The following is a 24,949-nucleotide window of genomic DNA, read 5'->3' as shown; positions in this document are numbered from 1 at the left end:
TAAAAGAATAATTTGCTGTTTTAGTATTTTTTCAATTAATGTTTTATTAATGCCACTTTGATCACAAACTGAATCTTGTTCACTCAAAAGATATAAACCGCAGACAAGCATGAATTCTCATCACACATTTGAAAGTCTTTTGGTTAGACTTAGAAAGAAAATAATGCCTTTTGTTTTAATTTTTGTAGGGGACCAGCAAAATACTTTAATATAACCATGGAAGATATTTTAATTATTTTTCCATAAGAAACCAGATCCTGTGATGTCTGTTGCTACGGCCACAGACAGATGTTGTGAGCTGGCAACCGAGTATCTGGGGCTTGCTCTGCTTTTGAAAAGGTAAAATCACAGGTGAAAAGTCTGGACGGATTTATAAAGTCACTGGATCGGTACCCTTAACCGAGCACTGCTGACACTGGATTTCCAGCATGTCCTGCACCTGATGGACGACAGAGTACTGTGGGCTGCTGTGGATGTAGTGCAGAAAGCCCTGTGCTTCTTGGAGGTCTATGTTGTTAACCAGCAGGGTACAGCCTGTTGAGAGCAGGCCTTCCTTCTCCAGAGCTCGGAGGTCAGGCAGGTACTGTTCCGCGTCGTGGTCCATGAGCACCAGGCCCACAGCTCTGACATCGAATCCTGTCAGCATCTGGGGGATGGCAACAGCAGATGGGGATCCCACCATCTGGAACTGCAGGACAGACAAGAGGCTAAGCAGTGTGAAGTAGGGAGTTGTGTCAGGGTGCGTAGGCTGCAGAGGAACAGGTAAAGGTTTATTCCATGCTGAAAGGAAAAGAAAAGAGACACAACGTTTTGGCTGTGGTGCCTTCTTCACGTTTCAGGCTCCACAGCCAAAACACTGTCTCTTTTCTTTTCCTTTCAGTATGGAATAAACTTTTACATGTTCCTAAAAAGCAAGTACTGAACTGATGTATATGTTAGTCATCATAGCACCCAAAGGTCTATCCAAACATTGTCAAAACCCATACTACCAACCAAATTCTCATACTGTAACTGACTTTTGCAGCTAACGGTCAGAGAAAAGTCTCAGCGCATCCCTAAAATGCAGCACACCTGGGAGTGTTTGAATCCAGCCACTAGAATCATCTCCTCTGCTGCCTCTGCAGCGCTGGGGTCCTGTTCCACAGTGTAAAGCTTTGAAGAAGGAGGCAGCAGTCTGAGGATTCGGATAGCGGAATATCCGCAGTGTGTGCCCAGTACTAGGGCACACACAGGGGTTGCCTTTCGCACCACTTCATCCAGGAATTCACCTGATGAACAAGTTGGACAGGTAACAGCATCAGTCCAAAGCATGAGGAAAGAAGTACAAGTGTTGATTTATTCAATGGTGGTCAGTAATAATGTAAGGATACCGCTTATTGGTTTTCAAGAGTCTATGATTAAGAATATTCATTGCTTCTGAATTCTCTTATCTACTTATTACTGTTACCTCTATAAGGCAATGCACTGCAATTGTTAGAAAAACACAAATCACATGTGATATGAGGATCTTCGACCCTCCGTAAGACACACTTTTATGGAACCTGCTGTCTAAAGTAAGCCTGCATACCCTTCTCCCGGCTGCTGATGAGAGAAGGTTGCGTCTCAGCGTAGAGGTCAAAGGTTTGAAGCACGCTGTCGGGCTGCCCGTGAGTTGAGTTCATGAGGACAAAGTCGTGAGCGCGCTGAACGCGCGTTCCTGAGTGCTTTCCTACCCTGCCGAAAAACACATTTCGGCAAAAAGCTCCCAACTGCTCCCGATAACGAATCACCATGGCAACAAACACCGGGATCAAAGGCAAAGAGACCGCAGGCAGCCACATCTCTCACAGAGCACCACCTTCTGCAGAAGACGAGGATTAGTTAGGAGAAACAAGTTCCTTATATAAATAAAAAAGGACAATCATCCACATTTTATTTTCGATAATCTACAAAATATTTTGATATAATAATAGAGGGATGACAAGTTTATGGTTTTACAACATGCAATGAAAGCTATTTTGAAGGGTTATAATAACTTCTATTAGCTGTGAACTTTCCTTGTAGTTTAAAAATCCTTGTAGAATAAAAAGCACAAAAACTTGTCCGTAGCAAGTATTGGATTTCTACTGAACTGTTGCCAAAATCCTGTTTCAATCTCATTTCCAAATGGGTTTATAAATGCAACATCGCCACCTGCTGTCGAGAATAAAGGATTTTAATTACAACTAACAACAAAATTATTTAACTATGTTTTGCGTTTTTTGGGGGTCTGGAAATGGCATTAAGATGTCAGGCTAAGAGGAAATTAATCACCCAGAACAATGGCAACGACATTCGGCTAAGGCGCTGATCGCCGTCGCTGTTCCTCAATACGTACGTCAAGCGTGCATCCAAATTGAAAACAACAAAAAAACTCTCAGAAGCTAAGGTGCTATACTGTACATAAAAAGTAAACGTATACTGAATATTATTTGATATCTAAATCTAAGAATAAAAAAACGCAATATTCACAAATCTTATCACTTACCTGATTAAAGTAGTTAAAAAGGAAATAAATCAGTGCAGCGGCTGAGGCAACAGATTAACTTCGTTAGGATTCAGCAACTCCCACATTACCTGAGCAACGTTTAAAAAATGCTGTTTAAAACGTAGGTAGCACAGGCAATCTTTTATCTTTACGGTGTCAAGGACAAATGCTGTGTTGTCAGATACAGGCGGGTCCAGTTGCATTTTTTTAAATATTCTTCGTAACCCAGCCTGTCAAAACCAGGTGAACAAAACACGCCTGCACCGGCTTTGGCCAGCCAATACCTGCGTTTACTGCAAGTTCATAACGTCAAGATGTAATACAAGCAGATGTTTTTCTCTAAACCACGTGTAAATTAATGTAAATGCAGTAAGTATACTCGTGCTTTATGCTTTATTTTAATGAAAGCTAAGAAAAAAACGTTATTTGTATCCAGTAAACGAAAATACGGTACATTTTTGTTGTACTTTTTTACAAAATTCACATTTGACTGTTAATTGCTTCACATTGCTAAGTAACCTTAAAGATGTAGCTTACAATTTCACGTCAAGCTAACGAGAGGCTCACTGAATTTTTGGTAGATGTTTTAGCTCAATAAAATTAGCGTAATTCGATACTTCACTGCTACTACTCTTCCGTGATTAATGTATGCTATATATTCAATTAAAATTCAAGACGATCCAGCTCACCTATTTTTAAACAATTCAAAACCCAAATCTGCACATTAAAAAAGTCAGTCGTAAAACTCAATTAGAAAAAATAGTTTATTGTTGCTTTACCTGCATCGCACTGCAGCTTCGGCACAGTTCATTAGGCAATTATATTGTAAAAAGCTTCACTGGCAATTCATCGTTTCTAGAGTAGAATATTCATCGATGACTACCTACATCTGTACAGGATACATTGCTACAGAATTTCAAAAGCAATACACATTTACAACATTTAACGTAAACTTTAGCTCAGTTCCTTTCAGATGTACTGCATTACAAAACAGCAAATTGCATTTCATACAATTATCTAAGTGCTTCAATTCTTTTTTCAACAGTGTAACATTTTTACTTCTCTGAGCACATTATACAAACCTATGATAACCATAAAGCCACACAAAATACAGAAACTCCAATGCAGTTTGTGTCTCAATACAACAATTGTTGGATATACAGTAAAATTTCACACGCAACAAATTTGGCATACAATCGCTAATACAGCTCGGGGCCATTTAAGAAAATGGAGGAAAACAAGAAAAAAACAGGAAGGGGAAAACAAAAAGCTTATCCTTTTCATTGTTTTAAAACTTGCACACGCAAATCTGAGAGATGGCTGCGAATAACCAAGCTCAGTTTAATCTTTTTTAAAATCCACTTTTCAAGCAATGTTGATGTTAGCTAAAGGTGCCTTTCCCTCTTTTTTAACAAAAACACTGTATGGGACACTTTTACAGTTTTCATTATTCTTACCGATGTATGATAACGTACACATTTATTTTAATTTCTTTGTTTGTGGAAACAAATTTCAATTAAGCCTAATGTTAGTCTGAGTTGTAGAAAACATGCTGTAAAGTACAAGGCAGTATGGAATCATCAATAACAGGTAACACACTGTACAGTTCCTAATGACAAGGCACAATCTAATGAGAATTTAAATTCTTTGTGTTCAGCTTCAATAGCTGAGGAAACCTGTCCTTTAAACAATATATGACACTACCGAAGATTAAAAGATAAATGGCATTTCTGAATCACAGGTAAACATTTAATGGCACATTTTTCTTCCAGCGACAGAATCTGGAATAGTGTTCAAAACATGTCTACTGCAGGATTGCATCTTTGCCCATTCAAGTCTAAAATAAATTTAAATTAATAAGTTTAAATTAACTGTGCACTCAAAGTTCGGTTACACCGTTTTCAAATGCAAGAAACAACCTGCAAAATGTTTTTAAACAATTTACACACAGTAGAAACAGTCTACATTGTTTAGCAGTTCTCTTACTGTATTTATCATAAGGCTGCAGGGGCAGTATTCTGGAATCACCCAATTTATAATTGGTAGACCTTTTAGAGATTTACATGTTAGAGAGCATATAATAATGCAAATAGGGTAAATCTACCCAACTCCGATTGTCCAGCTACAGTGTCTCGGCTTAGACAGTCGACAGCTTTTTAGCACCTCATCCATTTCAGAAAGCTCAGCAAGAACACTGGAGGTTACATTTATCATCGGTAATGTGTGAATACTGTCAGTGCTCCATGAATGAGGAAGAGTCCGGGAGATGTGATTTGGACCACTGGGGTCTTTGGTTTTACTGGCACGGTCTCGTCTTTGCGAAAAGGTCTCTGCCCCAGAAAAGCAAGGAGAGGAGCTGACCGATCTCAGCATTACATCCTCAGAAAGCCCTCTGCCTAGAAGAGAGGAGACACATTAAGCATAGTTAAGCTAATGTGCCCTTGTCAACAACAAGAAGAGAAAAATATCTTAATTTAGGGTTCTGGGTAAATCATGTGTCTGTGCTCACTAGCTGTACCAATTAATGGAATGACCAGCTCAAATTTAAAGTGGTGGTCTAACCCAGTACTGAACAGTGTCTTTTATAAGGCCTCACCTCCTTCACCCTGGCCCCAGAGGGCTCTTAGCATGCAGCAAGCCTGCTCACTCCCTGCAGCAGCAGCCTGCTGGTAATGATCTAGTGCAGTCATGTAGCACCGCTGGACACCAAAGCCCATCTCGTAGCACTGGCCCAAATTGAACTGACTCCGGGCATCCTGCAGTGAGGGTAATACCAAACCGTTTAGTGAAATGTTCCACAACAAGGAATCCATAACACGCCACATGCGTGCCCGCTTGTATCTCGGAGTAATAATATGAGCACCTTATTTTGCTATGCAAAATAAAAAAAAACACACCTCATGAAATATTCACCGGCTGTGAGGATTTCATGCAGTGTTGTGATTTTTTTAAATATACAAACAGATGAAAATCAATGTATATGTTGAACTAAAATTACTCACATAACATATACTCTATGTTATTTAGATGGACAAAAAAAACTGGGCCTAACTGATGAGGACATAAATACACAAGAACATGATCGAGATGCAAAACGTGCTAAAATATAAAATACACATTTTACTTTAGCTGTTGTTAGTGTTGTGAATATGAGGTTAAATGTCAGACTCTCTCACATTACGCAGTTACTGTTGGCTTGTAATGAAATGACATAAGATGCTCACCCCATTCTTTGCTGCCATTTGCAGATAATGAACAGCTTTCTTCCCATTTCTCTGGGGCTCCTGAGAGAAAAGCACTCCCAGGTATGCCTGAGCCTAACAGACACAGAAAAAGCCTCTTATCAGACCTAGTAATAGGCAGGAAAGTCACTTTGGGGATAAAAATACATGCTTTTTCTTCTACATTCAGATATTCTTCATTTTATATAGTTGCGGCTATTCAAATAGTTTGGAGCCTGCATTACAAGTAGCTTGCTCTACAGAATGTGTTCTGCATGCTCAATTCATTAGCTCATCTTGTTTTAAGACATCCCAAAACTGCATGGACTGAACACTTGTACTGAACAAAACAATTTGTATTTCAGTGTGGTGCACACTGAACTACCACAACACACACCTCTCTCACTCCAGATGCTGCTGCCTTCTCCAGCATTGCAATAGCTCTGCTGGAATCCTGATCTTGTTGCTCTTTACTGTGCAGGAGATACTTTGCATATCGGAACTGTGCCTGGCTATGTCCAGCAGCAGCAGCCTGGCGGTAGTATACAGCTGCCTTTAAGAATGTAAAGAAAAGAAACACAGTGATTTACTCAATTTTTTTCCTGTATAGCTCTTAAAATTCCAACATGCCATTGCAGGCCTTAAATGCATTAAAAATCATTTTTTAAACATTACAGCCTTTCCATGCGAGAAACTATGAAATTGCCCTTCTTGGTGCAACTATCTGCTGAAAACATCCTTCTTCAATGCATAACTGGCTGTGATTGCATCAGCTGTTTTCACTTTCTTACTTTCTAAGGGCTTTTAACATAAAGGAATCACAATTGTTAAATAATACTAAATAGAATTACTCAAAATCACCTTTAATTGAAAGAATAAATCTAACCTCACAATATTACCCATAATGTGAAACCAAAGTCTGAAAATATTATGGGGCTAAAGTAGTTATCAGTAAAATTCAGAACATTATGAGATACCTTTTCCATATCCTTTGCGACTCCTCTTCCTTTTTCATAGCAGACTGCCACATTGAAATGTGCTTTGCTATAGTTATGTTTTGCAGCAGCCAGGAAACATGAAAAAGCTGTGCAGTAGTCTCCTCTCTTTGCATTCTCCAGACCTGAGTAATAGATACATAATTAGCACTTGGTTGTCCTAAAGAATTATTTACTAATATGGGTTGATTTTTAGAAAAAAGCAGAGAAGCTAGTGATTTACAGCTAAATTGCGCCTTTTGGTAGAATGCCTTATTCTGTATAACAGACATTTTTTAATCTCCAGTAATCTATTCTCATTCACTTTTCTTAATGTTGACTACTTTTCAGATTCAGCAGTACTGCTTTACCTACATTCCCCAAACAGTCTATTTTGCATCAGTATTTCTGTCTAGCTGTTGTGTTCTAAAGAAAAAAACGCACAAGCAGACTTTTAATTTCTGAAGTTATTTCAGCAAGGTACTAATAAGATCTTACCAATTATGTTTAGAATGACGGGAACATTAGATTCTGTGACAGACTTGAAGTTGTTTGCTGCACTAGTTAATCCTTCCTCAGGGGGAAGAGAATTATTTTCTGTAAGATTTTCAAAGGCTTCAGCATCTTCAGAATCTGCAATTACAGCAGACAACCCGTCTTCTAAATCAGGAAACACAAGACAGTCCATTATATTGAAAGTATTAAAGATATCCTCTTCATAAAATGATACCAATTATTAAGATTCAGAAATGGTGCTGAGATTACATTGTTTTATCTTATTTGCTTAGTACTGTAATATTCAGTTATACCATAAAATCTGTTTAGGTAATATAAATATTAAATACATAGAAACAAATTTTTTAGTTGATGTCTTAACCAACTGTCAAGGACACTCAATGTTGTTTTTCACAGTTTAAATGGACCACTAAAAAATGTCTGGGTTTATAAGACATGAGACAAAGAACAATCACAATATCTATGTAGACAAAACAACATGAATTACACTAGTACTGAAACTCCATAAGCCATTTTTGGCTCTTAAAATCCAGACATTATGAGGCCTTACCTGTAACAGAAGTGTCTTGGTTGAGAGAAGCAGAAGAAGAGAAATCTGCTGTAGAATCCTCAGAGCTGCCAGTCTCTAAACTTCTCAAACACCTGGCATTTATGCTTCTAGGCAGGGCATAATGACAGGACACTGAAAATGAAAAGTGAGTTAAACTGCAGCTTTTTGAATGTATAAGAAACCATGTTCTTAATCAGGCTTTTCTTGTTCTAAAAAATAACAGATTGTAAAAACTCTGTTTTCTCCATAATATATGGAACTGAGAGATTCAAATAAAACAAAAATGTATGCGTCATTATTCTGCATGTATTAGTAATTATGTTTGTGTAAAAATGAAGCTGAAATGATTTTTAGTTTATCATTACAGGTCCTCATTTGCACAATTTATTGAAGGTGACATAAAAAATGTACATTTTGTATTTAAATTAAATGTAAATATCACATTTTAAACAAATTTCCTGTCATTTGATAAATTGCATGATTAAGGCATCCATACAGTATGTGCCAATCTAGGCTTACTGACTGCCACTACCTCTAAAACTAATTAAAGAGGGAGCTTGTGTTTAAATAAATTAAAGGTAGTTTTTTCTTTCCATCCTTTATCACAATATCCTCTCAGGATAGTTTACTGGTTTGCACAAATTACCCTTGCCATTATTTTTTTAATCCAGAAACGACACCCTCGGATTTATCAGGAAGTTTGCGGTGTACACAGCTGTACAAGACGTTTCAGTGCACTTACAGATCTCAAGAAGAGCCCTGTAGCTGCATCTATGAACCTGCAGAGGCTCTCTGTACTGGCCTTTGTCACTGGGGCTGGAGAACTGGGAGTGAATTCGTCTGAAGACCTGCAGAAAGAGCACTGCGGCCGCACCCTGGAAGTCAATTAACAGTAGAAATCTTAGAGCTTTAGCTCTTTCTGAAAACACATGAAGTTCTCTCAGCATGGGGTTAAGGAAGCTTACTCACCCAGCCTACGGCGTCCAGAGCTGTGTAACGTGGGAGTCTGGCAGAATAATAGTGGAAAGTCCTTTCATTCCGCTGCCTGTCTCCATTCTCTCCTCTTTGCGAGCTGTAGGATCGGGGACACAGGACAATCAGGTCCATCCTGCAATGTGCTGCTTAGGAACAAGGGCCTTATACACACCTGCACATACTGGACTTCCGAAATTGTCCTTTTCCTGACAATATATGCATTTAACCACCCTTAAGAATAACATAATTAATGTACTTACATCATGAATAAGGTGGTGCTGGAAACACTGTACATTTGGTGAAAATGCAAGGAAGGCAATGCTGTGTGATTCTTACAATGTGATTCAAGAGCAGTGTGTTGATTTTAAATATATACACATTAATATAAATTGTACTTATTATAAAACCCAAGAAGCTGGTAAGGATTGATTGTTGAGCTCTTTCTCTTTTTTTCTTGCACATCACAGCTGTATACTCATAGAACTGTCCCTTTTAATGGAAAAACTGGTTAAGTAAGAATAGGTAAAGGTCAGTGGTAAAAGTTACTTTTTTTAGTACTAATACACTGATTTTATTACCGATGACTCAATTGAGTTATGTGAAAGTGGGTTTGCATATACCATTGTAATACGCTGAAAAAGAAGCCGATAGCTCAAAAGTAATGCATGCTTGTGCGATCCATACAAACAGTTATGATGAGTTCAAATAAAGCATTTTTTTTTAACAAAACTGCACACTGGCACCATTTGTTCTTGCATATATGCAGTACCTGCTTATTTTTACCTCTCGTAACGATGAACAAAGTAAATCATTTTGTTTTCAATTAGTATGACACTCTCATAAGCCACAGAATTATTTTTATACTTCACCTTCTTAAAATTCCAGGCTTGGATTACAGAACAATGCACAAATCCTGTCTACAGGTGCTCTGAACAGAACGCAAGCCACTAATTTCACTTAATCTTCCACCGCTCATTAGCTAGGCGGGCACAGTTATGATAAGACCAATCATTAGTGCAAGACCTTTACAGAACCCAAGCCATCTGGCAAGTCATTCTGAGAAGAAGGCACCACAGGCTTCAGGGTAGTTTTGGTGGAAATGATTTCTACCAAAGTAAATACAAAATTGAACAGAGAACTCGTGCCACTGCATATTTAAAGACCTCTGCTCCGTTCGTCAACCTGTAATAGGCGATACGGGATTGTCCCAGTAGTCTCTCATGCCTTCCCAAATGGATCGGTGTGTACCTGTTATCAAAGGGATGGAGGCCGGAGGACAGCAGCGAAGAGGAGTTGAGCACGTCATCTTCCACGTGGTGGCCCTGTGAGAGCCGCAGTGGGGTGCTTACGTGGCAGCGGTTCAAGACTGTGGAGGAGAACAACCACCAAATAGTCATGACCAGTAACACCCCTTTGAGCAGCCTGCTGGATCACCTATTCACCACTCATGCTGCTCGTTTGCCCTTCGTGGTCATGCAGTTATATACGCAGGAGATACCCAGCTATCCGGAAAAATAAATAACTATTATTACAAGAAAATCAGCAATTAAGAAGAGACCTTCTGGCTGCATTAGAAGTCTGAAGGGGTTAAGAATCAAGTGCTCCTTCCCTTGCCTTGCTGTATGCATCAGCACAAGTGGCTTCATGTCTGGACATGTGGCTAACTGTGTGCACTCTATGCAGCAATGCACCGTGCCTCCTTTGCATCTTCCAAGTCAGTATCGTTGGACCTAATACAACAGCAATCTGTATTTGCTGGGTGAAGAATTACAATCAATCAATATGATCTTTCAAACACGTTACTTGATTTTTTTTTTCTCGAGCTGAACAAGTAAATTGTAAATTCAATTTTCCTACTGGTTACTTAGAGCTCTCAAATACTTTTTAAATGTAGTTTCAATAAGCTTTTCATGCAAGAAATCTTTCTTATGGTTGTCTCTTCTGCAGTTCTATAGCTGATAAATGAAAATCGCGAAAATAAGAAAAAAATATTTGTACGCCTGACAATTAATCCCGTATATAGTACGTGAATGGTTCAACCAGACAAGACATTTTTTTATTCATAATCTTTTCCAGTACTCAAACCGGATATTGGCAGAACTGTTTTCAATGATTGCGCAACCCAGTGCACTTTCTTGTTTTTATTTATATTAACTAAAGAGAGAAAAACTGAATTTAGAGTACTAAACTTTTCATGTTTTAAAAACACGAATAACGAATTAAACTTTTCTAAGGTATATACCTTACTCATAACCCACTGTCAATTTAGTTGCGCGAGTTTATTATATAAACAAGTACGGTGGTTCCCAGTATATTATCATACTTCAACCAAAGCTAAACGTTTAAGGTTTAAATTTCCATTTAAATGTGCAAGTTTATTTTGATTGTGCAGAATAGGTGTTTTGAAACTTGTCTTTAAAGATTTTGACATTTTCTAACCACGAATGTGTCATTCACTTACCTCTCCCCAGTAAGCCATGGATCCTCCACATTACGTTTGTACTACAAATTGCAAATACGTCAAAATAAAAACAATTAATGTGGTATATACTTATATAGAAAATATTCGCAAAATTTAGTCCGGCTCCATTGCGATTACATCAGAGAGGAAACCCCCTACTTGCCGGTTTCACGAGCAATGTAACCTGAGGTAGTCACGAGATTTCCCCGGCGAGGAAGATGGAAGAAGCGTGCCACTGACTTCATTGTGGCTCAAATATGTATCAAACATCTGTCCTAAACTACTTAAAATGTGGAGCCAAAATGGCGAACCACGGTGCAGTTTCAAGAAAGAGAACCCTTAAGGGGGGGAGGGACCATAGAGTTTCTCCTTCTTTCACATTGGTCTTTCCCAAACAAGATACTGTAATTTGTTGCAATAACTAACCACTGATTCCCTAGGGCTGGGAGAATCCAGAATAAAAAAAGTGTGTTTTAGTTTGTTAAAAATAACCTCCTGATTAATCTAACATATTGTAAGCATATTTTAATCGATATATACATGATTTATGAGCGTATTAGGCTGTATGTCAAGAACTACGTAGTCTCCAGTTTATTTAATACAGATGACAAATTCAAGGCACAATACGTAAATTTGCTTAATATGTGATTTATTTTCTTTGGCGCGCGTCCCGCTTAGAACGCTTGGGAAATTCGTTTAGAAATTTGAAATTATCAATGAGAAACCGAGACATTATTAAGAAACAGATTTGACTATAGATATGTGCGCAGACAGACAGCGTGTCATGTGTAATCCTTTTCATATAAAACAAAAGGATGAAAGTAACACCAGCACCGAATTAACAGATGGTAATGTTGGTTCACAAACCGCAGCAACATAAGTCAATTCCGTAGCTGTTAAGGGACATAACATTAACGTATGAAAATATTTTTATGCGTAACTGTGAAACAGCTGACTTTGGCCGTTACACGCTTTTGATATCAACTAATTATTATGAACTTGCACAGATTACATATGTCGTCGTGCTATTTTGATACGCAGGCCATCTTTGAGGGGGATAAATGTAGTAAATGTGAAGTGGTTTGTATCAGTTTATAGCAGAGGCAGTTGTGCTTGTTTTGCAGAACCTGATTTTCGAAGCAGAGACCTGCGTATCAAGACAACACTGAGGGAGTTTCTTATCTATGCAGTCTTTCTCATAAACCTCTGCATTTGTAAGTAACATGAGATTTCGGAGACTTAAAGGTGTTCAAAGTTTAGTCAAGCAGTGGGTGAATTTAAATCTTATGATTTTCTTACTTTTCTGTGTTTAGTAACGGTGTGGGGACACTCTAGCTGGTTTCTAAACACCCAATGTTATTTTTTTCTTTGCGGGATCCAAATGTAAATAAACTTTTTTGGGGAAGGAAATTCAGAAACTGCTTGTATGATTTACCTGGTTAGTCTGGCATATGAAAAAGAAAACACTACAGAGGAAATGCCTGAGATTCCAATACTACAATGGAAGGACAAACATAAAACTGTATTTGCGGACACCATTGAGGAAGATATCCATTATGTGCATCAGAAAAGATAGCTTGCAATTTAGTAATAACAAGAAAACTACTTTTAATATAACAAATATAGGTCTATCACAATAAAGTTACTGTACAACCTATTCCTGACAGCTGTATGTTTGAAATGAACTTTAAGCTTTTCTGTTTATTGCAGTAACATTTGGTCAGGTAAGCACAGATATGTATTTCCATACTAAAGTGATGTCCAGGCTGTTTTTGGAAAGTTTCGTTTCAGGAGGAGATATAACTTTCAGATCTCTTAGGACTGTGGACGATATTTGGAAGGTAGGTATTTTGAACCTGTATAACTATTTACATATATTTTCATATTTACCTGTGCTGGATTTTGCAGGCAGTTTAAGAGTTCACACCTTGTTTCTGGCACTGCCATCTGTGTTTTTAGTGAACATTGGTGAGAAACCAAAACTACTGCTACCAGATACATCCTTTTATTTCTTGAGCCACTTTCTTTCTGTATGTACAGTTTCAGCCTCCACAGACAGGATTGCATGCCTAATTGCACTTCAATATGTCATGTAGTTTCAGCTTGTCTACCCAAAAAACATTACAAAGGAAATGAAACAGTTTCAAAACCCCATGTATTTCTGGTTTTGTTAAGAGTAGCGTGTATTCATCAGTAGAGAATTTATAGAAAGATTTTTTTACATTGCTAATGTGTTTTAATTTAGTTAGATTACTAATGCTTTTTATATTATCATATAATTAGTAACTTTGTGGGTACTGATCATTGAATCCCAGGGAATCTGACAATTCCCCCTATGCCCTGCCTACATGTACTGGGCTTGAGCAGTGAGTGAAATAAAAGGTATTTCTGAATTTTATCTTAATTCCTTAATGTTTGCATGCATGTTTTATTTTTTAGTATTTGGAAGGACCTTTGCTGGAAAATCTTTACTGGAACAATAGATTCCCAAAGAAGAGCCTGGATGAAAATGAAAGCTTTATCTATTTTGAAAACGTATTGTTAGGTGTTCCAAGAATCAGACAAGTTAAAGTGACTAACACATCCTGTTCTGTGCATGGGTCATTTGCTTTTGAAATGGAATGTTTTGATGCATATTTAACACTTAAAGAAGATACTGCATCTTTTGGGCCAATGAATAGCACAGCGTGAGTTTTTTTTCCCCACCCAATGCTAGTACCATGTCTGTACGGTATATGCCATGGTTCTAAGTTCAGTAGTCATATTAAACACTGTCTCCGTATTGTCATTGAGTTTAGAAATGGAATACAGTTGTTTATTTTAAAATGACTGAGGTCATGATCAGACACTTGTCTTTGTAATCCAATTGAAAACTAAATGCTTACTGTTACAATGTCAGTATTTATTATCCAAAGAATCATTCCTTTTAAATGATTAATAGTACAATTCTAAAGGCTTTTGCCTGTTGCTGATGTTAATGAAACTGTTGAAAATGTTCAAGGAAAACCAGGTTGCAGTTGTATAGGAGTGTTGATAGACCAGTAGGTGCCACTCTTGCCTTAGGTCCAGAAAAAGCAGAACTTCAGTATGGTGACTAGGATGCTGCTGTAGTTAAAGGGGAACTGCAGTACTATTTGTATATTTCAGTGTTGGACTGAATCAACATTGATAGTGCATTTCAAACCACAGTGAAAGTAAAATGTACAGATTAACAATAAAACATCCAATTTACATCACAAAATAGATTAAATTTCCAGGTAAGCGCAGCGCCACATTGCCACCATTGTCTGTGATTTGTAATGAGGCAGCGAAATGTCTGGTGAGATGAAGAAGCCCTTTCACGTTTTAAACAAGCAGGCTTGTGAATACATCTCTTTTAATCCAACAGAAATATTGCACTTGGCTTCGAGACGGTTTTGCCTACAAAGTCTACTTACTTCTTAACTCTGCATGTAGATCACATATGAACATTTCTGTGGTGAAATGTCTACTGCACAACCTGTACTTATTTGCTTGTACATCACATTACATTAATCATTACAGTAACTAGTGAGCAGGAAGGGTCAGTTTAAGTCACAGATTTTGCATACTCTCACTCTCAGCTGTGGTGAGACCAGCAGTTTGCGGTAACATGGTGATCATACAGTACTTTCACAAGTTCACGATTTTGTGCTTTATTCAGAGTTTGTAAAATTTTTGAGATACCATCAAATAATTTATTGTGTTACTGAGATTTCATTCCCAGTCTGAGAAATTGGGACTGCAGTTACCCTTTAATGCTGTCCTTTAAGTGTAATGTTAATTCATCCTGAGTGCTTAGACATTAGACATCCCATGGCGTTGATCGAAAGAGTAGGGGTGTTAACATTAGTGTTCTGGCAAAAAATCCACTGTGGACTTTGGAAATCAGGCCTCCCGAAAGTTCAAGAAAGAAAAGCATATTTATACTTCACACATGTGGGTTTCCGGCAAATTTTTGTAAGGCACTTCAGGATCTTAATGAATGCAATTAATTATTTTTCTTATTGTTGTTATCAGCATTTTTCAATGCTGTGGATAAAATATGATCTCTGTAGGTTTGAACTCTCTCAGCAAAAATGATGCTGTTCATAGAACACTCAACACCAAAAGTGTTGCTCCTTAGGTGCTGTTGAATAATCCCAGTAATTTTTATCTGTTATATTTCCTTCTGTTAAACCCCAATTTAGCTGGATCTACTCTCCTCCAAACTCTGTCATGGACATCCACTGGGGTTGGGTGTCTACATACAGTGGAGGAGGATTTTACTTGGACCTTGAGAAAGCAAAGGAGAAGAATGCAGACAAGATCAGAACTCTCAGGAGCAACCAGTGGCTGACAAGAGGCAGCAGGGCTGTCTTTATAGACTTCTCTGTATACAACAGCAACATTAACCTCTTCTGTGTGGTCAGGTACAGTATACGTATGTGAACAAAGCTCCCAGTACCATTTGTGTTCAACAGGGATTGCAAAGAATTATAGTGTAAAGTGACTTTAAAATGTCATCATTATGAGTCTTCTCATTGATATTTTAGCAGAGTTTTATTCCACATTCAAGACACATTCTAATTACATGAAAGTATATGCATTAATTGCCACCATCAGCTGTTTAAACATGTAGATTTAATAATGTAGTTGACCCTTTAGAGGAAAGCAGATTGCAGTGTTTTCACTGAACACCACAGATGCGTTTGTAGCAAAAGTTCAAGCAGTAGCCTGGGGGACAATATGCGATAGTAGCTTTTTGTCTTCAGTAATGCTAAAAAAAACCTTTTCCTTTTATCTCCTACCAGAGCTTGGTGTTGTGAGAACTAGTATTTGTCAAACTGTCTTACAGTAACTCTTATTTGTTAAACACAGTAGAACAGACTATGTATTGCCCAGACTTTGTTCAGAATGGGAAAAGCATTTGTGCAGTACAGGGGTATTGATGTACCTATTATTGTAAGCAGTTGTAAGTGTTTAAGCTGTAATGTCTTGCTTGTTTTCTAGGTTAGTGGCAGAGCTTCCCGCCACTGGAGGTGTCTTAACATCTTGGCAGTTTTACTCTGTTAAGCTCTTGCGCTATGTCTCCAGTGTGGATTACATCCTTGCATCATGCGAGGTAGTTTTCTGCCTTTTCATTATAGCTTTTGGATTCCAAGAATGTGTGGAACTTTATCAGAAGAGATGTTCTTACTTCATTGAAGTTTGGAATTGCTTAGAATTGATATTAATTGTGGTAAGTAAAATAAACTGTTTTGATAATGACTAACTTGTCAAATTGTTTCTCTACAAAATAGTTTTAAATCTGATTCAGAAGAAACATAAAAGGATTGGAAGAATAACAATCTAGTTTGTTTTAGCACTAGAAGTGAGAGATTAACTCGTTGCTTCTGGTCTCCATTGCTTCTATACCACGAGAAATCTTAAGAAGACGCTCTGTAGTCTTTGTTATTTTGATTCAAGACTACCAGACAGATTCAAGATAGACAATGTAATTTTACAATCTTTGAAAAAATTGGGAAAATTCTTAAACTGTATGAATTAAAAATGCTGTGCCCCTCAAATGTATGTTTTTTTCAAAACACTAGGGGACAGTCAAGATAATTTTGCATTCACTTTAGAGCCCCCTTTTCAAGTTGTTATTGTTTCAAATATATCGTAATGCCTGTTCGTCTTTTCCTGTTCGATAGATGTCTGTTGTGGCAATCTCTTTCAATGTTTACCGTACTTCTGAGGTGCATACCTTGCTTGAGAGCCTACAGGAGAATCCACAGAAGTATCCTGATTTTTACTTTCTAGCTTTCTGGCAGACTCAATACAATAACATGATTGCTGTCAATGTGTTCATTTGCTGGGTAAAGGTTAGTATGGTACTTCCTTAAAGATTTTTTATAGTTTCTCTCCTTCTTGTGTTAACGACACAGTAAATAAGAAACCATATCAGTTTCTATTGCCTTTTAAAGGTGATTTTTCACTGATTCCAGTTTAAATCATTACAACATATTTTTCAAATACCCCAAATTACTTCTACTTTTGAAAAATCGATTTTGATGTCAGAATGAGATAAATGAATGCTGTTTATTGTTGCAGATGTTTATTACTAAAGCTGTCTTTTTGTTGTTTCAGGTATTCAAATATATAAACTTCAACAGGACAATGAATACACTGACCTCTACTTTGTCCCGCTGCGCTAAAGATGTTATTGGATTTGCAATTATGTTTTTCATCATTTTCTTTGCTTATGCCCAGCTGGCATATCTCCTCTTTGGTTCCCAAGTGGAGAATTTTTCAACTTTTAAAAACTGTGTGTAGGTACAAAAAATACTTTCCTTTACCTCCTTGCTTCCCGTACTCTGTATTAAATACTTGCTTTATGGTCTGTTTCCTCTAATCAGCTTATTAGTACACAGTTTTCAGCAGCACAACAGAGGTGCTGTGTGTGCAACTATATAACCCCAGAAGAGCATTTTGTGGCACATAATGTTCCTTTAATTTTCTATAATTATCTAATTACATTCACAAAAATCATAGTTGCAAATAAGCAAGTCTTTTTTTATAATGCCTATTAACAGAATGAATATTAGTTTGAAGAATTTATAAAAAAAATCTGCCTTGTCTTTAAAATGAGGTTCTTTGGGTCTTTTTTCCAGGTTTACCCAGTTTCGAATAATTCTTGGAGACATTAACTTCAATGAGATTGAGCACTCAAACCGGATTCTTGGGCCAATTTATTTTACCACTTTTGTGTTTTTTGTATTTTTTATACTTTTGGTATTTAGTTTAATTAAATTGAACATTTTATGTGTAAAATGTAAATCTATAGTAGTTAGGTACTTGATAAAACTTGACTTCTAACACAAATGTAGTTTTAGTTTAGATTACAAGTCATACTGTCCCTCCCTAATATACTGTAGAAAAATTGATTTTTTTGTATTTTAGACAAGAGTAATAGAATCCCATGTGTTTATAATACATATTTAATATTTCTGAGTTTAATATTACAAAAACGTATTCCTTATATGTTTAGTGCACACGAACTGAAAAATAACCCTTATGACATCCAAATTAGATAGAGTCTAACATTTCTTTCTTCATTCTAGAACATGTTTTTAGCCATTATTAATGACACATATTCTGAAGTAAAATTAGACCAGTCCATCCAGAATGCAGAGTTTGAAGTTACTGATTTTATCAAGAAGGTATGCGGTTTTGTACAAAATATTTCCTTTCACTCATTGAATATTTGCTTGAATAATGTCTGCTGTAATTACATTAATTAGTGTGTGCGTTAAAGCTGTTTCAGAATTGGATAAGAAATATACACACCATTTTAAAAAAAAGAAAGACTTCCTTAATATTAGATAGACAAGCAATGCTTATTTTTTATTTATTATTTTAGATTGTTTCCCTTCCCCTTCCAAAATTCTTTCTTTATAATTAAAAATAGTGAATGGTATTGAAATATTAATTATTTGAAAAATGAACTGAATTTTAAAAGGGTCAAATGTTATCACATTTCAGGCCTGTGGTAAAGCCCTTGTTAAACTGAACTTCAGGAAGAAGCTGCAGAGGAGGACCACTGACTGTAACCATGAAGCTGGAGAGGGAATCACCTTAAACACAGTCCAGATAGGTGCAACAAAGTGAGCAAGATTCTCTTCTTGGGGAGATGGCTTTCTGTCCACTGTGTGGCATAACATTAGATTGATATAACTGAAAGTATTTTGAACATGTGGCACATACTTTGGAGCAACACAGTGGTGCAGTGGTTAGTGTTTAGGAGCCCTGTGTTTGATTCCTGGGGTGCTATCTTATGTTCTCCCCATGTTTGTGTGGGTTTCCTCCAGGTTCTCAGGTTTCCTCCCATAGACCAAAGACATACTGGTAGGTTAATTGCCTTCTGGGAAAATCGGCCCTGGTTTGAGTGTGTGTGTATGTTTGTCTGTGTGTGACCAGTGATTAACTGGCGTCCACTCCACCTTGCACTTGTAGTATAGTTTGCCAAGTTAGGCTCTGTAGATGGATGGTGTATAGTTTTAAAAATCTTGAACCAGAACAGTGTTATACTACAGAAGTGAATTGCTGCCACCAAGGAAAAAAAAATCCTCACCCTTATCTCGTAATTACGAGAACCGTATCTCACGATTGTGAAGCCCTCACAGCCAAAAACGTTGTGTTTCTTTTCTTCTCTTTTCAGCATGGAATAAACCTTTCATTTATTCCTTTAATACTATAGCACTTTTGGGTTCTCGTGGGTTTGCGCCCTCGCGGCTCCCGCCTCAGGTCGGCCCTCCAACACTGGGGCTTGAACCCAGGTCTCCAGCATCACTCAACAGCGAACCAGCCGGCTGAGCTAAAGGGAAATCTCCCCTCAGCCCGGCGGCTGAGCTCCCTGCTGTTCACAGGGAAGGGCGGTGACGTCACCGCGCTGGCAACCGGCTTGCACAACCTGTAATCTCGGCCGTGTCCGTTACAATACCTATATCACTACGTGCGGATTTACAGTTTTAAGCAGTGGAAGTGATTGCACATGTAACCATCATTGCTTTGATCTCTAAATTCTACAAAACTGGTCCTCATGCTTGTAATGATTCTGTTCATATTTGCTAAAAATTGCACGTTTTCATTTTGACTAAACCCCAGTCGAAATCTGTACAAATTCTGCAGCGCTGGACACAATTATTAAACCGAAAGTGCCAGCCAAGTTCACCATAACTTCCACAAGTGTTCGGTGCACAACATAACAGGTTGTACATACACTGACGTAAGCATTGCTATCTCATAATTACGAGATAATTCGTTATCTCGTAATTACGAGATAAGGGAGTGAATTTTTTTTCCCCTTACTGGTAGCAATCCGCTACCGTATTATACACCATACACATAATGTGCTGGGTTTTTAACTTTAGCAAGCTATAGTCTTTATTGCTGGATTTTGTGTTTATGCATTTAGGAAACTGCATAGGTAGCATTGCCTGGCCTACACTTCAATGGGCGCATACAATGATGGATAGAGATTTGTTACCCTCTTTCATTTACCACAAGAATTTCTTCTGTCCTAAAAATATTTATAGCCAAGTAGAAACTGAAGAACACTTCACAGCATTTGGTACAGAAAGCAATAAAGATATTACAAGAGAGGAAAGAGAAGAAGAACAAATAATGGGATGGGACCTGGAGAGGCAGAAGGTATAAGCATGTCATCACTACTCTGAAATGAACATGTATGAGGAAACTGGCTTTATAATGAAGTATTGATGTTCTTGATATAATAGTATAGTGGCAGTGCATCTTTTTGCATTAAAGTTTGTGACATATATGAATATAACTGCTTATTATGCTGACAATGTTTAATATTTACAACTACACTCCGTTACAGATGAAATGGGGTCTTATAGTTGTTTTGGTATTTCTCCTGTCATTTCTGCTGGGGAGAAATGAGTTCTGTAACTGCAATGCCATTTCATTATTATTGTGGCCTAACCTGTCCTAATGTGATTTGTTTTGGTTTTTGGTATTCAGCAAAATCCAGGAATGGTTTTGAAGGTAATTCTGTTCAGAGCACAAGTGGAAATTCAGACCAGAATTGCAAGTATCAGATTCCAAAGTGTCACTTGAAAAAACAAATTGGACTTTTCTTCTAATTCTGTATTTAATTACAAACCATTTAATGCACAAATATAAGTGGTGAAACCAGGTTCACAGCACTTGAGTAAATTACATTAATAAAATTTCTAATCTTAACCAAACATTTTTCATGCAATATGGTAATTGAAAGTGCTTTAGTATGCTTTGATTTCAAAGGATGCTTTGGCATTTTTAGTATGCAATGAGACGTCCCATGCTTTTTTTTCGGTATCTTACACCCTTTCTGTGCACAGGAAAGAGTACTGAACTCCACTCATCTTGACAAAGGAGAAGAGTTTATGTCTCTGTATGTTCCACGCCAGGAATATCAACAGTATGTTAATTATTCTGTTTCTTTTACAACTTATTACTCCTTATTCTGTGAGGTTCTGTGCTCAAGTTGCTAATTCACTTCAGCATGTGGAATTAACACTCCTCAAAGATTAAAAAGATGCTCCATCTGCTAAATTAATTAACTATTTTTTCCTTTTAACAAATACTTACTTTATTGATCTAAAATAAACAGATAGCCCTTTACTGTGGGATAAAACATTTTATGTTTTAGATTGAATTCATTTTGTGGTCACAGTCTTCATTATGAAGTCAGCTTTAGTCTACAAGGTATAAAAAAGTAATTGATATCAATGTGGATGGAGTAAAACAAAAATTAAAAGACATTGAAAATTAACATCAAAAATATATTTCTCAGATTATACTGAATTTCATATTAAGTAAAAAACAAACAGCATTCCCTTGTTATTTCTTATGCAGGATGAAAACATTTGTTCAAGATTTGGTTAGAACAAGGGTGGCACAGTGGCCCTCACATCTTTGGGGCCCTGAGTTCAATTCCTGGGGTACTATCTGTATGGTGTTTTTCTGTGTTCGCATGGGTTTCCTGCTGGTGCTCTGGTTTCATCCCAGGGTCCAAAGATACAGTATACTGGTAGGTTAGTTGGCTTTTGGGAAAATTGACCCCAGTGTGAGTGTGTTTGTGTCTGTCCTGTGATGGGCTGGTGTCCCATCCAGGGTGTTGGCAACTCCTGGGAGTGGGAGCGGTGCTCAGCTAGAGCCGGGACAGGGAAAAGGCATGGATAAAAGCAAAGCGGTAGGGCTTGGAGGGACTTCCAGGGCAAATCCAGCTCCAACATCCACTTGCTCTTATTGGTTTATAAAGGACAATTACCCGATTAAGAAAGTTTTTGAATTGATTAGAGTGTAATGTATTGCTAAAATGTGTACTGATTGTGAGATTTTTTTTGTGAAATAAAGTTTATTTTGATAGGAAAAAAAATCCTGCCTTGCTGGGATAGGCTCCGGGTCCCCTGTGACTCTGTATTGAGATTAAGATCAAGATTTAAGATTTAAGATTGGATAAAGCAGTTAGAAAGTGAATGGATGGATAGATGTTGAAGATCAACAAATTACAATGCAAAATAATGCATGTTTAATCCACGTATTTTAACAGAGGGTTGTGGGAGTATGGAATATTATTATTATTAAAGCTGATACCAGGGTGTCCTTCAAAAATAACTGGCAGGTATCCTTGGCTCAATTAAAAGTACCTGTGGTACACTTAATAGAAGCCAATCAAACTTGATGGGTGGAGTGTCTTATTGTTTGTAACTTTTGTTTTTAATTGAAAGCTTATGCATGTATTGCATTTTTTTTCTGGAGGCTGGCTGAGCATGTCTCACTATTGCAGAAGAGAATCGATGCTTTGACTTTCATGAACAACAAGATCCTTGTAAGACTAAATTCTTTTGAAGGTATTAATAAGTTGGCAACTGAAGATAACTGGGATACAGTAAGTACTAAAACTTTAAGTGCTTAGTATTTAGTTCTTAGGTGTAAAACCTTTTAACAAATTAAATATACAGTGAAGTACAGTGAAATTAGTACAAACTTAGATTTTCATGTACTAATTTCTTTATTAATATTATATAACATAATGTCAGATTGTTCCAGTCTGAATGTGTTTACTTAATTATTTATGATCTGATTCTGAGCCAGAGATTATTAATCTCATAGAGCATTGTAGTCTCAAGTAAATCCTCATTTTGACAAAGCCTCTGTCTTGAGAAAACTGTTTATGTCTCTACTAATTCAGTTTTCTTTGCTATAATTTCAGGGGAACTTTTAAGGAAGAGCTATTAAGCATACTCTATAAACATCTCATTGTGTAAACATTTTTCCCTTTGCACCAAAAATGTGCTCTTCCAAAATGATATTTAACACCTTGTGCTTAATAAAATATGTAGTTTTAATATGAAAGAAGTAGTTTAAAATAGATGTTTCCAACCTGTTAATTTCACATTAACCTAACCTAATATTTTTGCTTCTTTTTAACTCAGAAGGGTTCGGGTTGTTTCTTTATTTCAGATGTTTTCTGTTTGAGTATATACTGTATGGTTTTAGGTAGTGTAAGCCTCATGAATTATCTTCTTTAGTTTGTCAAATTTATTTCCATTTTAGTACATACCTAAATTGGAGTTTTAGATGCGGCTTTTCTATTTCCACCGGAATTACCCTGCTGTGAGCTACCCCCTAATTTAATTAACCCTCATTTGCATCTGCATCCATAATATATGTCTGCTCTTCTGGTTCCACTCAAGTTCTTCTTGTACAGTTTCATTTTATTCAAGAAAGACTCACAATTCCCCATATGCCTAAATACCAACCTTTTAGCCACATAAATCCCATTCCCATATTTTTTCTTGCATTGCTAGAATTCCTGAGAAGACTATTGTAGATGCTCTTCTCCTAAGTTTACAAGCAAAATTCTCAAGTCTCTCTTGCAGAATAGCCAGCCTAACTTTTCCTGCATGGACCATGACAACTTGATATACCTTGGCTCTGTCTGGCTCTTGATGAAGGTGGTCAGCAAACTGTACAATACACTATATCAGGACCCTGTCACTTATGCACACTACACATAAGCTGTCAACACATCTAACAATTCTATTCCTCATTATTACTCATGGGCAGCAAAGTGGCAGAGTGGGTAACATTGCCCGGTGCCAGAGATTCAATTCATAGAGTGCTATCTGCTTGGAGTTTGTATCTTCTCTTTGTGGTCACATGGGTTTCCTCCTGTAGTCCAAAGTTTAATGGGCTTTTGTGAAACTTAGTCCTAGAGTGAGTGTGTGTGTTTGTGCCTGTGTGTGCCCTGTGATGGATTGGTGTCTCGTGTCCAGGTTGTATCCTGCATTTACCTGTTGCTTGCCAGGATAGGCTCCTGCTCCTCTGCAGTTTTGTACTGGATAAAACGGTTTAGTAAATGAATGGAGAAAGTATCACTCTTTTGCAGGGAACACTGGGTTCCTGGGTACCCTGGGATGTCTCAGTCTAACGTTTTACTCCAGGGTGTTACATACAAATAAAATCTGTAAAATGTCTTGAAAATTTACACCAAAGGGTAACTTTGATCTTTTTTTTTATTCTGCTCTGGTAGTTTTCGTAGTCAAGAAAGTATAGTAGTAGTCAAAAACAAAATGCTCATCTCCTTCATTTTGTTTCTAGGGAAATGTAAGCATTCTGGCATTCTGGCCATGCACTAGGTTTAATTACGCGTCCATCTATTTTTTAGAATTGGTAGCCCTTCACAACTTAAAATGTTCTTTTCTCTGAGACAAACAATGATGAGTGTGGCGAAAGCAAACCAAGCTGGGATTTGCAATGGTGTTGACTTGAAAAGTTGGTCCATTCCTGAACTATGCAGTTTCTAGGCAATAGGATTTAGATGGCTATAAAACAGGAACTCCTCACTGGAAACAGGTTTTTCTTTCAGTATTTTGATTTTTATTCTCAGCCACCCCAAAAAAAAATCATATATTCCTGTTTTTCTCTTTGAGTGGGATATAGCCTTTCATAGAAAGTTAAATTAGAGAGTGCAATAAAGCTTGACCTTTGTCTTTTGCTTGATGTTAAGATAAGGAAAGTGACTGCAAACAATGGTGGTCACATTTGTATAGGTGTTAAATGTTCAATAAACCAATAAATGTTATTTACCAATTTTCTTTATAAAAATGATTTGTCTAGGCTAGTGTATTACATTTATCAGAAGTTAATCATAGACCCTTTTGTATATCAGGCTTATCAAGTTGTTTTTATATT

The 24,949-nt window shown here is 37.2% G+C and overlaps 3 protein-coding genes across 4 annotated transcripts; 1 reads left to right on the top strand and 2 right to left on the bottom strand.

Moving 5' to 3' along the window:
• Positions 1–18: 18 nt before the first annotated feature.
• On the bottom strand, positions 19–2,689 carry LOC148821261 (transmembrane O-methyltransferase homolog). Its single transcript, XM_088932950.1, has 4 exons — positions 2,507–2,689; positions 1,568–1,840; positions 1,072–1,268; positions 19–688 (listed from the first exon to the last, which is right to left on the bottom strand). The coding sequence occupies exons 2-4, from the start codon at positions 1,818–1,820 to the stop codon at positions 371–373; spliced, it is 768 nt and encodes a 255-aa protein (XP_088789076.1). The 5' UTR covers positions 1,821–1,840; positions 2,507–2,689; the 3' UTR covers positions 19–370.
• A 567-nt stretch (positions 2,690–3,256) lies between these two features.
• On the bottom strand, positions 3,257–11,400 carry dele1 (DAP3 binding cell death enhancer 1). Of its 2 annotated transcripts, none has more exons than XM_088932572.1 (11): positions 11,204–11,400; positions 9,991–10,108; positions 8,737–8,839; positions 8,510–8,642; positions 7,768–7,899; positions 7,200–7,361; positions 6,705–6,847; positions 6,125–6,280; positions 5,731–5,823; positions 5,103–5,262; positions 3,257–4,902 (listed from the first exon to the last, which is right to left on the bottom strand). In XM_088932572.1, the coding sequence occupies exons 1-11, from the start codon at positions 11,232–11,234 to the stop codon at positions 4,607–4,609; spliced, it is 1,527 nt and encodes a 508-aa protein (XP_088788698.1). In that variant the 5' UTR covers positions 11,235–11,400; the 3' UTR covers positions 3,257–4,606. The 2 variants fall into 2 exon arrangements, with proteins under 2 accessions (XP_088788698.1, XP_088788699.1); XM_088932573.1 differs by having other exon boundaries at positions 7,200–7,334; positions 11,204–11,389.
• A 105-nt stretch (positions 11,401–11,505) lies between these two features.
• LOC148821259 (polycystin-2-like protein 2) lies at positions 11,506–22,976 on the top strand. The gene is made up of 15 exons (XM_088933454.1): positions 11,506–11,518; positions 12,328–12,417; positions 12,914–13,044; positions 13,643–13,890; positions 15,412–15,633; positions 16,214–16,442; positions 16,897–17,067; positions 17,333–17,514; positions 17,857–17,977; positions 18,307–18,405; positions 18,728–18,849; positions 20,281–20,395; positions 21,088–21,167; positions 22,511–22,640; positions 22,965–22,976. The coding sequence occupies exons 1-15, from the start codon at positions 11,506–11,508 to the stop codon at positions 22,974–22,976; spliced, it is 1,965 nt and encodes a 654-aa protein (XP_088789580.1).
• The last annotated feature ends 1,973 nt before the right edge of the window (positions 22,977–24,949 follow it).

This window comes from Atractosteus spatula, chromosome 14, assembly GCF_055471065.1.
Source record: "Atractosteus spatula isolate fAtrSpa1 chromosome 14, fAtrSpa1.hap1, whole genome shotgun sequence".
NCBI classification, from domain to species: domain Eukaryota; kingdom Metazoa; phylum Chordata; class Actinopteri; order Semionotiformes; family Lepisosteidae; genus Atractosteus; species Atractosteus spatula.
The sequence above is the reverse complement of the archived record's forward strand: the minus strand, read 5'-3'. Positions and strand labels throughout refer to the sequence as shown.